This window comes from Mastigoproctus giganteus, chromosome 5 (genome assembly GCF_048544385.1).
Source record: "Mastigoproctus giganteus isolate SK-2022 chromosome 5, ASM4854438v1, whole genome shotgun sequence".
Lineage (NCBI taxonomy): Eukaryota > Metazoa > Arthropoda > Arachnida > Uropygi > Thelyphonidae > Mastigoproctus > Mastigoproctus giganteus.
The window spans coordinates 100,253,045-100,265,790 of NC_143579.1; the positions used below are offsets into that span (position 1 = coordinate 100,253,045).

The window sequence follows — 12,746 nt, forward strand, 5'->3', positions numbered from 1 at the left end:
CGTATAAATTCCAGAAATTTTCCTGTATCATTCCACTAAAATACATAACATGAATCCTGAGCTGGATATCATTCTTCTCTTTCTTGGTGATTCCCTTCTTCTCTCTCTCTCTCTCTCTCTCTCTCGGTAACTCGGGAATTTTTTTGGCTGGTGCAGCATAAGCCTCATGCTTCCTTGCACCTTATAGCTAATAATAATAACACTTTAAAAATTGAACAGAGACAAATATCTCTAATTCTATTTAACTTCTTTTTACTCCTGCTCTAATGTTTACATTGACAAGCATATGTTGTGAAAAAACTGCAAATTTACTTAATCACTGGTTATTATTATTAGCCTGTGGTGGAAGGAAGCCTTAGGCTTATGCTGCACCATCCAAAAAAAAAAAAAAATTCTGAATTATCCTGAGAGAGAGAGAACAAGTGTCAGAAGTAGAAGGGAATCACCAAGAAAGAGAAAAATGATGATATCCAGCTCAGGACCCTAGGTATGCCAAGCCAATACTCACCAGATGTGAGCCCCTGGGGTTAATATATAGTATTCAAACATAATGATGTATAAAGCCATATACATTAACCATAATAAGAAAATATTTTCGATTCTTCAAGGTTACAAATGCTAATCAGAGTTCAAAAAGTTCATTTTTGTTATGCTTATCTTTCAGATCATTTCATTGGGGGAAAAAAAAAAAAATCAGCATTAATATCAATTTGAGGGGGGATGCAACTCATTTTCGTAAGAGGGGGTATAGTTCTGTTTGGGGTGCAAAGACCCCAGGAATAAATTATATAAAAAATGCAAATGATAAAATGCATTTTGAAAACATTGGTTACCTACCACTGGTAAACCATAACCATGTGATTGTTTAATTTTGTACAGTTTCTCTTTTTTTTTTTTTTTTTTTTTTTGATTTGGTAGTTGTTGGCGCATCGGCTTCTGTGGCCATATTGCACCTCCCAAGGTTTTTGCAGTACTTTGATCCAAGCCCGAGGCGGGAATCGAACCCGCGACCTTTGGGTTGCCGGCAGGTACTTTACCCACTCGGCTAGCCCGGTCGGCTACAGTTTCTCTGATGTCATTGTAATAGTCATTGTTAATTCTAGACTGACAAAGAGTATAAGCAGCATTTGCAGCAACTCCCTACTGCCTATGTGTTTCCAGTTTTTATGTTTGTTAAACAGTTGTACATTTGGATTCTTGTGTATATACCTTGATTTCCAGTTTTTTAGCCAGCATTGCACAGCAGTATATAAAAATCAATCTTTTCATATTGTTTCAAGCACTTAATATGCTGTCTACTAGAGAAATCCAGAAATTGACTTGGATGGAATTTCTGGCTGCAGTAAATTTGACAGTCAAATTTACTGCAGCCAGAAATTCCATCCACAGTAAACTCCAATAACCTCCACAGTAAACTCCAAATTTACTGTGGAGGTTATCTCTAAAAGCTAACTTCAGCAGAGTGCTTAGCATCACAGTTTATACCTCCATTGCTACCTGATTTACTTTGATTTTAATTCATGCTACATAGTTGCACTATTATGGACATCTTAGTGGTGATTGACAAGACTCGTTCCATTAAAATATTTTGAGGATTTGCAGGGACCTTGTATATGCTGGTATTGTTTAACCTCCCTTCCCCCTCTTGACTGGTGGGGGGGAACCCCACCAGTCAGGTTCTCTTACTTTTCCTCTGTCAGTAGTCGTGGTACCAACTTCTGCCAGTTTGCAGTGGCAATCAGTGGTTCTAAAAAGTAAGCTTTTATTTTCTCTCCCTGCCAGTACCGTGATCATCCTTGCTAACTAGCATGCTTTAATTGGCTACATCACTATACTGCAGGGAGGAGCCATTTCTACATCTTAATTGTTTTGCATTCATGTCTTAAGCATTTCTCTGCTGACTTAAGTTTTTGCTTTGTTTTGTGGTAACTATGACTGTTATATGACTGTTTTGTGGTAACTGTGACTGTTTTTGTGGTAACTATGACTGTCATATACTTATCTGTAATAATGATAAATGGCTGGAAGTCAAGAGAAGAATAAATTTTGGATGGATAGCATTCAGGAAATATAGTCACATACTGAAGAGCAATATCCCAGTTTGTCTGAAACGTAAAATAATGAATCGATGTATACTCCCCACCATGGCTTATGGAAGTGAAACTTGGGCACTCACCAAAAGAATGGAAGAGAAGCTGAGAACTACACAGCGAAGAATGGAATGAATTATGTTGGGAATCAGACTGTTAGATAAGAATAGAAACACACGGATTAGGCAGCAAACTCAAGTAAAGGACATTCTTATCAAAACTAAAAAACTAAAATGGTCTTGGGCAGGACACATAGCTCGAAGACATGATGACAGATGGACTAAGAAAATAACAGAATGTACCCAAGAGGAGCTAGAAGAAAACCTGGAAGACAAAGGCGGAGATGGATAGATGAAATTCATGAGTTTTTGAGTAGTAAATGGATGGCCAGTGCTCAAAACAGAAGGAACTGGAAAGTTGCTGGAGAGGCCTTCATCCTGCAGTGGATTGAAAATGGCTGATGATGATGATGCTAGATTATTCTAGTATAGATTTTCTTTGTTTGTGATTTTCCATTTAACCCTTATTCTGCATTATGTAGGCATTTATTCCACATTATTTTTTTACCTAATGAAATTTATTTGACTTAATGAAAGTGTGGTAAATATTATACAGGGTTACTCATTATTAATAAAAAAATAACATCAAAATCAATGTAGTCAGTGAGTTGCATTTATCCCATTCTAATAATTTAATTGACAAAAAATGTGCTCCTAACTTTATGGTTAAAATTTTTATTATTGATAATGGTGAGAAAATTTTTAAAATAGTCATCCATATGTTTTATTTGTTTTAGAATGCTAGAAAAATGTAACTCATCTGATGAAGTAACAGCCTTATCTCAGTCAGGTCAGCAGTTGTTGGAAAGGCTTGAGCAGAGTAGCAAGCCTGTCGTGGCAGCTATTATGGGTTCTTGTCTTGGAGGCGGTCTTGAGGTAATGAAAATAGTGGATATTAGTTTATAAATATTTTTTGATGTAGACTAATTGGCCAGCTTTTAATGTGTCAAGGTAAACTGTTTCGTAATTAATTACCTTGCATTAGCAAGGTAATTAATTACAAAACAGTTTAAGTGATTGGTGAAAAAATGGATAAAGGAAATTATGAATAGCAGTACTATGAGTGCTAAAATACACTATTATTGTAAGAAAAAAGAAAAGCAGCTTTGGCCACCACTTACAATAATTCTTGGTTTCTCTATGATTATATATAAAAACATTGTTATTTCTTAAATTTCATTTTACAAGGGAAAGAACATAAACTAAACCTTGAGTTTGTCCCCTTTACTTATAAATCGGAAAATTACTTTAGATGTCTTGTCACCTAAGTACCTCTACCTACTAACTATTGCTTCTATCATTTATTAATGCTAGTTAGTAATTTAATATATGAAATACAGAGTTGTTGAAATTAAGTATTCCTATGTAGAGGGCTCTGGAGTGAGTTCTAAGGCTCATACTGAAGAGAAATTTGGACAGGTACAATAAATAAAAAGGACGCCACTTCATCCAGCACCCCATCTGAATCTGATGGCGGTTATAAGGTGAATAATGGAGGACTTATCATATCAGAGGTGTGGATTATTGTTTACATAAAATGTTTGAATATGAGCCCTTTCAAGAGCCAGTATTGAGTTGAAAATACAGGATTGTTAAAATTAAAGTATTCCTATGTAGAGAGCTCTGGAGTGTGTTCTAAGGCTCGTACTGAAGAGAAATTTGGACAACAGGTACAATAAAGAACGCACTCACCATTTATTGGGGAAAAAAATTAGTTACGAAATTTGTCATTATGCGGCACTGTGGCAATACAAATCACTTCAATAGCACTATAATTCAGTGTGTCCTCCATTTTGTTCAACAACAGTTTCCATTCGAAGAACAGCATTTTCTACAGCAGAACTTAACATGTCAACTGGAATAGCCAGCACATGATGTCTAATGCTGTCCTTCAGATCTGCCAGAGTTTGACATCCTTCCCGATACTCCTGGTTCTTAAAAAATCCCCACAACCAGAAGTTGCACGGAGTGAGGTCCGGTGATCGGGGTGGTGCACCATCTTGCATGAATATGGTATCCTGAAGGCACCCACATTGTTGCACCTCTGGTATTGTGAAATTTGCCAACATTTCATAAAATTGCTGTCCAGTAATGGAACAGGTGAGGAGTTCGCTCATTTTCGACCTCTACCTGGTTGAACACCAAGATGTCCTGTCGCTTCAAATTTTGCAATCATTTTGCGGACAGCACAAAAAGTCATAGGTCCAAGCCTTATGTGCTTCTGACGCCGGAATTCTCTGATAGCCACAGCTGCATTGTTGCTGTTCTGATAGTACAGCTTCACTAATAGCACCTTTTCCTGCAACGTTGTTGGCATTGCTGCTGTAGTGCAGGCAAACATCTACAAGTTTGCTCTTTTAGTCTTTACAGTGTCTTTTTAGTATTTTTTATGCATTGTTTAATAAGCTTATATGCATATTTTTGTATATTGGGTTTTTAAAATGCACTGAACTGTTACAGTGCCTGTAACAGTTCAGTGCATTTTAAAAAAGTTGACAGGCATTGTTACAGTGCCTGTCAATTTTCCGTGAATATTTCCAACCATTTACATCAGTTCATCAGCTTTAAATTTTAACTATTTTGAACAGTCCTTTCCATTTATAGTTGCCATACTGACCAGGATAAATAACCTCCACAAACATTTATAAACCATCTGCTTATCTGCCAACTCTCTAGATATAAGAGGAAGACTACCTCTTTGAAACCCCCTTCATCAGTTCAGTGTTCTCAGTTTGTTTTTATCCCATCTTTTTTACAAAAAAAAAAAAATAGCAAAGCTATGGCTTTGCTTTTAAATTTAAAGAAAAAGTCTGCAGATTTCTGCTTAATTTCATTCTTCGTTTCTAATTGATGAATTTGCCATCAGTGTGCCAGTCTACATTGTATAAAATATATGGAACGCAAAACAATAGGTTTCATATCTCAAGTATAGGTTTTACTCTGTATTACATATGTTTCAATGTTATATACAGGGTGTCCCAGGAGGAAAGGTCAATATTCCAGGACGTGAAAGTATAGGTCATTTTAAGCAAAAAAGTTCATATAAACATGTGCCTCCCGAAAGGTTTCCGAGATAGAGCTACTTTAATGTGCATTTGTTTTGAAATTGGCACACAATATTTTCCTTCCCTCCCATCAGACTGCCATTTGATTGTCAGTTGCCAGTTATCAGTTGATTGTTGTGACTGTAGAAGTGAATCAGTGAGTAGCATCAGTGTCATTTCTAATTGTTGAAGTGTTTGCTAAAAATGCTGCACATTTTTACTAATGCCAAATATGCAGATATGCTATGTTTACGGCTTCTGTGCTGGTAGTGCCTCTGCTACTGTTGAAGAATACTGTCGGTCCTTTCCTACACGTTGAATTCCGGATTGTAGAGTTTTTTCCAAAGTTTTCAATGCATTGCATGAAAGTGGTATGCTTCCCAGTGCTCATGTTTCATCTGAACGAGGACGTCAAGAAAATGTGCAGGAACAGGAACACATTCTTCCATGTGCAACAGTATCAAAATTCAGCTTATTTCTACAATTAGCACGTGAAGACTTTCTGCATGTCTCTGTGTTTCACGAACACGTGTGTGGTGAACACTACATGAAGAGAGCTTGTCCCATTTCACCCACAGTGTGTGCAAAATCTTCACAGAGGGGACAGTGCCACCCAACTTGAATTTTGTCATTGGTTAAATGCCAGTCGTGAAGTGCTTCCATCAATACTATTTACTGATGAAGCCACGTTTACCTGGAATGAAATCAACAATACACGTAACACTCATCAATGGTCGCACGAGAATCCATGTGGTACAGTGGAAACAAATTTCCAAGTTTGTTTCTCAATCAATGTGTGGTGCGGTATGATCAATAACCTGTTGATAGGTCCCATTATTTTAGAACATCGAATGACAGGACACAATTACCTTCAATTTTTGCAAAATACATTAGGTAAACAACTAGAGGACGTTCCTTTAGCCACATGGTGTGCTATGTACTTTCAGCATGACGGGGCCCCTTCCCATTCTAGCAGACATGTGAAGCAACATCTGGACCAAATTTTCCCTAATCGGTGGATTGGTCGTGGTGGTGCCATTAACTGGCCACCAAGATCTCCAGACCTAACCCCATTAGATTTTGTTTATGGGTTGGATGAAGAGTGAAGTATACAGAAGAAAGGTGGATACAAGAGATGATCTGCTAGCTCGCATAATGGACGATGTTGCCCATATAAAGGAAAATGAATTTTCACTTAGACAAGCAACACGCCATGTTCTCATGAAAAGTGCATTGAAGTTGATGGTGGCATTTTTTAAAATTTATTATAAAATCTTCCAAATTTGTCACTTGAAAAATAAATATTCAAATGCCTCTAGCTCGGAAACCATTCAGGATAGGGCACATATTTATATGAATTTTTTGCTTAAAATGACTATCCTTTCACCTCCTGGAATATTGACCTTTCCTCCTCGGACACCCTGTATATATATAGTTATTATTGTTAAAATACAATATGTACTATATAGATACTGAATATGTATATAAATGTATACAGCGGGCCATAAGGCCAATAACTTATAAAGACTAAGATAGCCTGTGTAGGTCTACAATGCCATACCCTGGAAATAAACATATAATTAGTAATAATATATATTTATATAATACAATAATGATTATGTGGCTAATTATTGATATATAGATACATTGAAAGGAACTTTTTCTAGGGCTAACCCCTTTCAATATATCCCACCAATAATTAACAGAGCTATCTGTTTCTGATTGCAATCTGCCTGTTTAACAAAGTCCAATTAATAAACATAATGGCTAATTTGGTTATAATTTAAATTTAGCAGCAAACAGGCAAGATAACAGTTAGCCCGACAGATAACTTCGAAATGAATATATAGAATGTAGAAAATAGAGGGCCAACCATAATTTTCAATTTCAGTTGTGGTAATTTTATTTGATTTATATTTATGCAAAAGAAAGCTTCTGCTGACATAAGGAGAAAGGAAGTAGGGATAAATATAGTAATAGTACCTCAATTTCCCTCAAATTGCTCTAATAGATCTTGAGGTAAGCAAAATTAGGGTTAGGTAATAAAAAGTGAAAAGTAAAGAAAACAGCTTTATATAATTGTACTTAGGATATATATCAGGGGCATAACTGCCCGTATCTTTAGTAAGGGATCCTGGTGTGACTACAAGAGGACACCAGATGGTGTTTAATAAATAAAGATAATGATGAAATGCAGAATAATAAGGAAATAAAGGAATGGCTAATTCCAAATGCCTAAATACTAGCTGATTTTATAATAAATTATAAAAATCTTTTACAGATCAGTTAAATTAACCTATTACTACCACATAGCTTCTATGCTGAACAGATAATTAAGAATAGTTAAATAACCAATTTTAATAAATAAATAGGAAAAAAACTGCTTACCACTTTGAACTGTACTAAGTAAAAGAATGAAAATGTTGAGCACATGTTACTTTATACCAAGCAATTAGTGATAACAGTGCCCTCTCAGTTCTGAATACTAAAGGACAAACTAAATAAATAAATAATTTTAACCAAAAAACACCAGTGCCCTCTGAATTTCGGAAAATGTTTTGGACGAACTAATAAACTGAAATTATAGTTGAAATGTATACTGCAGAATTTGAAATTTATTCAGAGAAAATCCTAGATGGCTCTCAATTTTTTTTTTTAGTATGCAAATTAACAAAACCAATTGGAATGAAAAACCTTTAAAATATTTTACAATGTAGAAATGAAAATAATCTTTTAAAAAATGAAATTGATTACTACCTTAAGAACAAATATAGGTACAACTTTTTCAATCAGCGTAAGCTATATATTACATACTCTAAAGATAGTGCCTACTATATACATATGTACAAGTCCTCAAAATGACTAATGTGAAAAGGAATGTTCTTAAATGTAATAGAAAAATATATGAACCAGTGGCAGCTTATATTAAAATTGAGTTACTTATGTTACTTATATAGAAAATACTTTTGCTATGATGTAATTTGGGTTTATATTATTGTGCCATTTATTTATAGCAATAAAAATGGCTTTATGAGGGTTTATAGGAATAAAATTAGCTGGAAATCCATTATCAATCAGCTTAGACCTAAATTGTATAAGTGTTTCTATAATATTATTGTCATTATTGCATATTTTAATCAGTCTAATGCTTTGAGAAACTGTGATATTTTTGTGTATTCTCTTTTGAAATATTAGAGTGCCATTGTGTAAGGTTTATTGATTTAAATCTAATTTTTTAAACACACACACACACTGGTATTAAATTGTAATTGCCCCTCGATGTGGGCACCTATACGTGGTGAGGGGATCTTCCAGTGACGCTGCTGGAATTCCAGACTAGCATCACTGGGATCCAACGCCCACAGCCCAGGTTCCACGGTTAAATCAATGGAATCCGACGTGTTTGCCGTGCGCTGCGACCCATGGAAATTCGGAAAGGGGGAACCTGGTGGTTGAGGGGCCCAGCTTCAATACACCACTTTGGCCCCTGCTTCGACAAGACAGGTGGTCCTGGAAGGCCCGGTAAAGATTAATCGGCTAGTAGGCTCGCCTGCGAGGGTCAACCGTGTCAATGCCACACCCCTACCCTCATAGTCCGAGGGACAGGATTCAGGCTGGCGGCGGTGCGGGTATAGTGTCTGGGTAGCCCTGGCGTTCCACTCCCGAGCGCATTTATTGCATGCCGGGTAGTGGGCATCCCTTTGGGCTCCGTGCTGGGTGGGGAGCCCGGGCACTGAACAATTTAAAAACTATATGAATCCTGATAAACTTACTTCTTCAGGGGCCCCAACCCGGTCCCTATCTGAAAATACAGACGGAGAGGCAGATAACATTATTGCTACAAAGAGACAGCAAACAGAAATATCATCAGGGCCTGTTCCAAGATTTTTAATTATTCATTCTACCACAGAAAAACCGATTGGCAAAATGTCGCCCTTCTTCATACAGAAAGGGTTAGATGGGTTAGCAGGGTAATCAGTTAAGGGGCTCCGTTCTGGAGACCTCTTAATTGAAACCAAAACTGACAGGCAGTCTGAGCAGCTACTCCGTGCAACATCAATCGGAGGAGTACCCATAACCGTGACACCACATAGAACACTCAGTTCATCGAGAGGTGTCATTTCGGAATGGGACCTTCTCGATGTAACCGAGGAGGAAATCTGCTTAGAATTGAAACCACGGGGAGTTACTGCCGTTAAGAGAATAAATGCGCGTAGGGATGGGAGGCTTGTTAAAACCAGAAGCATTATCCTGACTTTTAACTCGCCCAAACCTCCTGATGAGATTAAAGCTGGCTACATCAACTGCTCAGTGCGTCCATATGTTCCGAACCCTTTATGCTGTTTTAAATGCCAGAAGTATGGACATTCTCAAATGGCCTGCCGTGGAGTCCTTGCATGCGCTCGATGTGGTGCAAAGGACCACGAAACAACAGTACAAAGGGTACTAGGAAAGTTTTGCAATATGACGCAACAATGAATCACAGGAAGCTGCTTGTTGCTGCATGTTGAGACATGTTCATACATGCATAGTAGCCGCCGCGCCAAGTCGATGGGCTCAGTTATTCATTAGTAGTGAGAGTGTAAAGTGCTTGCGATGGCATCGTGGTCACGAAATGAGATAAGAACAGTTTTGCGGCATAATTTCGTGCGTGGTTTAACCATAGACCAGTGCTTAGAAGAAATGACTCTTGCACTAGATGATGATTGTCCACATCGTACAACAATATTCAGGTGGTATAGAGAATTCCAAAGGGGAAATTTCACTCTGGAGGATTCGGAGAGGCCGGGAAGGCCACGAACGTCAGTTACGGAGGAAAACGTTACTGCTGTGAGGAAAATGCTTGACGAAAACAGGCGAGTGACCTACCAACAGATAGAGGATACTTTGGGCCTAAATGCACCAGCAATTCGTTCGATTCTGCAAGATCATTTGCACGTGAAGAAACTTTGTTCTCTCTGGGTGCCGCATCAACTGACTGAAGAGCAGATGACACGACGTGTGACTTGGTGCCGGGAGATGTTAAAAAAGTTTGATAAGGGACAATCTCGGTATGTGAACAACATCATGACAGGTGACGAGACTTGGCTGTACTATTACGATCTGCCGACCAAGGCTCAAAACAAAGTTTGGGTCTTTGATGATGACGACACACCCGTAATTGTCAGAAAATCCCGATCTGTAAAGAAGAAAATGATAGCTGTATTTTTCAAATCGAGTGGAATTGTGGAACGTGTCGTTTTGGACACGCAGAAGACAGTCACATCTAAGTGGTATACTGAACAATGCCTGCCTAAAGTCATTGGATCTAGGAAGAACCTGCGGCCAAATTCAAGAATGGACACCTGGTACCTCCATCACGATAATGCTGCAGCTCACCGTGCCAAAGCCTGCACCGAATATTTGACCACGACAGGACTGAAACTTCTCGAGCACCCTCCCTACAGCCCAGACCTTGCTCCCTGCGACTTTGCACTGTTCCTGCATGTGAAAATGAAGCTAAAAGGGAGGCGGTTTTCCAGTGATGAGGACCTTCTACGGGCTTGGGACAACGAGTGTGCTTTACTCCCTATTGAAACTTGGCAGAACTGGTTTAAAGATTGGTTTCGGAGGATGGAGAGGTGTATTGAATGTAGAGGAAATTACTTTGAAAAAATTAAATAAACAAAGCTGTATTGCAAAACTTTCCTAGTACCCTTTGTATGTTCAGCCGCAAAACCCACCTGCATTAACTGTGAGGGAGAACATCCAGCCTATTCACGAGCATGCCAGAGGTGGAAAGAAGAAAAAGAAATTCAACGGCTGAAGGCAGAGCTAAACATATCGTACCGGGAGGCAAGGAAAGCGGTGAAATCTCTCAACATCAACAAACCTACCTACGCCCAGAAGGTAGCAGGGAGATGTTCCATCGGAACTCAGACGGACATGACCATTCCTCCAAAAGAATCATTCACTCCCATCGCACGTTATCTCTTAAGTCCTCAAAAACCTGCACAGAAATACCAATCAGCTGCCACTCCTATATCGGTACCTCCTAATGCTCCACAACTAACAAAAGCAATTGCTAAAGAAAAGAATAAGAAAGGTGAAGTACTCCCTAGTACCCAAGAAAGCATGGATGTCGAGCAGAAGGAGGTACAAGAAGACTCAGTTTTGGAGCTCTTTGCTGAGGAGGAAATGGACACTGGTCAGCGTCCATACTTCCCCAGGAAGGATAAAGCCAGAACTGAAAAAGGTAAGCCCTCAGCACCTCGGAAGCCGCCTAATGGACCCACCAAGCCAAAATAATGGCTAAATTCCTACAATGGAATTGTCGTGGATTCCGGCGAAACACTGATGACATCAAGGCCCTCCTGCAAAAAGCACGAACCAATTTGCTTTTGTTTCCAGGAGACTTATCTAAAGCACAACTTGGAGATTTTAAAAGACCTTTACAACCTCGGTCTGAGAGGCCACCTTCCCATTTTTATTAAAATTTTTTTATCCTGCCGTTATTTCCAAGTTCGTGTAGGATCCTCCCTTTCGCGGCCTTTTTGCCAAGAGGAGGGGGTACCACAAGGATCTGTCTTAAGTGTTACGCTTTTTGCCATTAAAATAAATTCTATTTCTGAACAACTTCCTCCAACTATAAACAGTGCACTCTATGTCGATGACTTCAGCATATTTTCTCAATCATGCAATATGAGGGTTATTGAGAGACAACTGCAACAAGCTATTGACTGTGTTAACACCTGGGCCACGGCCAATGGTTTCAGGTTCTCACCGGAGAAGACCATTTGCATCCATTTTTGTCGCAAACGTAACCTCCACCCCAAGCCTGAATTACGACTTGGGCAAAACACCATTCCAGTTGTATCAGGGGCGAAATTCCTGGGACTCTTTTTTGTCAAAAAGTTGACATTTGTTCAACACATTCGTCAGCTTCATACAAAGTGTACGAGAGGGCTTAACATCCTCCGCTCTCTCTCTCTTCTACCTCTTGGGGTGCAGACCGATGCACTCTACTACGTCTATACCGTGCACTTGTACGCTCAAATTTAGATTATGGGTCTCAGGTGTATGCATCTGCCAGAAATAGCGCTGTTCGTTGGCTTGACCCCATCCATCACCAAGCCATTCGTATCGCTACTGGTGCATTCAGAACATCACCTGTCCAAAGTCTGTATGTCGAAGCAAATGAACCATCCTTGTCGCTTCGACGAATGCAGTTGTCTCTACAATATGCCTTCAAGCTGAAGTCCCTGCCGAACCGTCCCACGTGGACATCCGTTTTTGAGCCACGATGGGAAAATCTTTATAACACACGACGGCCCGCCAATCGCCCATTTGGCATTCGTGTTCAAGAGCTACTCAATGAGCTTAACATCTCGGTAGACAAGGTTGCTCGATCGCCAAAGAAGACCCTTCCACCCTGGCATGCACAAACACCAGCATGTGACTTCTCGCTCAAGATTGCGACGAAGTCTAATGCTCCAATTTCTGTCTACCTTCAGCTCTATTCACAACATCGTGCAGAACATTCTGACTTCTTGCCAGTTTATACAGATGGCTCG

At 39.0% G+C, this 12,746-nt stretch overlaps 1 protein-coding gene across 2 annotated transcripts in view; it reads left to right on the forward strand.

Moving 5' to 3' along the window:
• The window catches only part of Mtpalpha (monolysocardiolipin acyltransferase Mtpalpha), a 370,336-nt gene that overhangs the window by 113,426 nt on the left and 244,164 nt on the right, over positions 1 to 12,746 (forward strand). For both annotated transcript variants that reach the window (XM_090373365.1, XM_090373366.1), the window contains one exon: positions 2,887 to 3,025. In XM_090373365.1, coding sequence (XP_090229491.1) covers positions 2,887 to 3,025 — 139 coding nt within the window. The remainder of the gene's footprint in view (positions 1 to 2,886; positions 3,026 to 12,746) is intronic.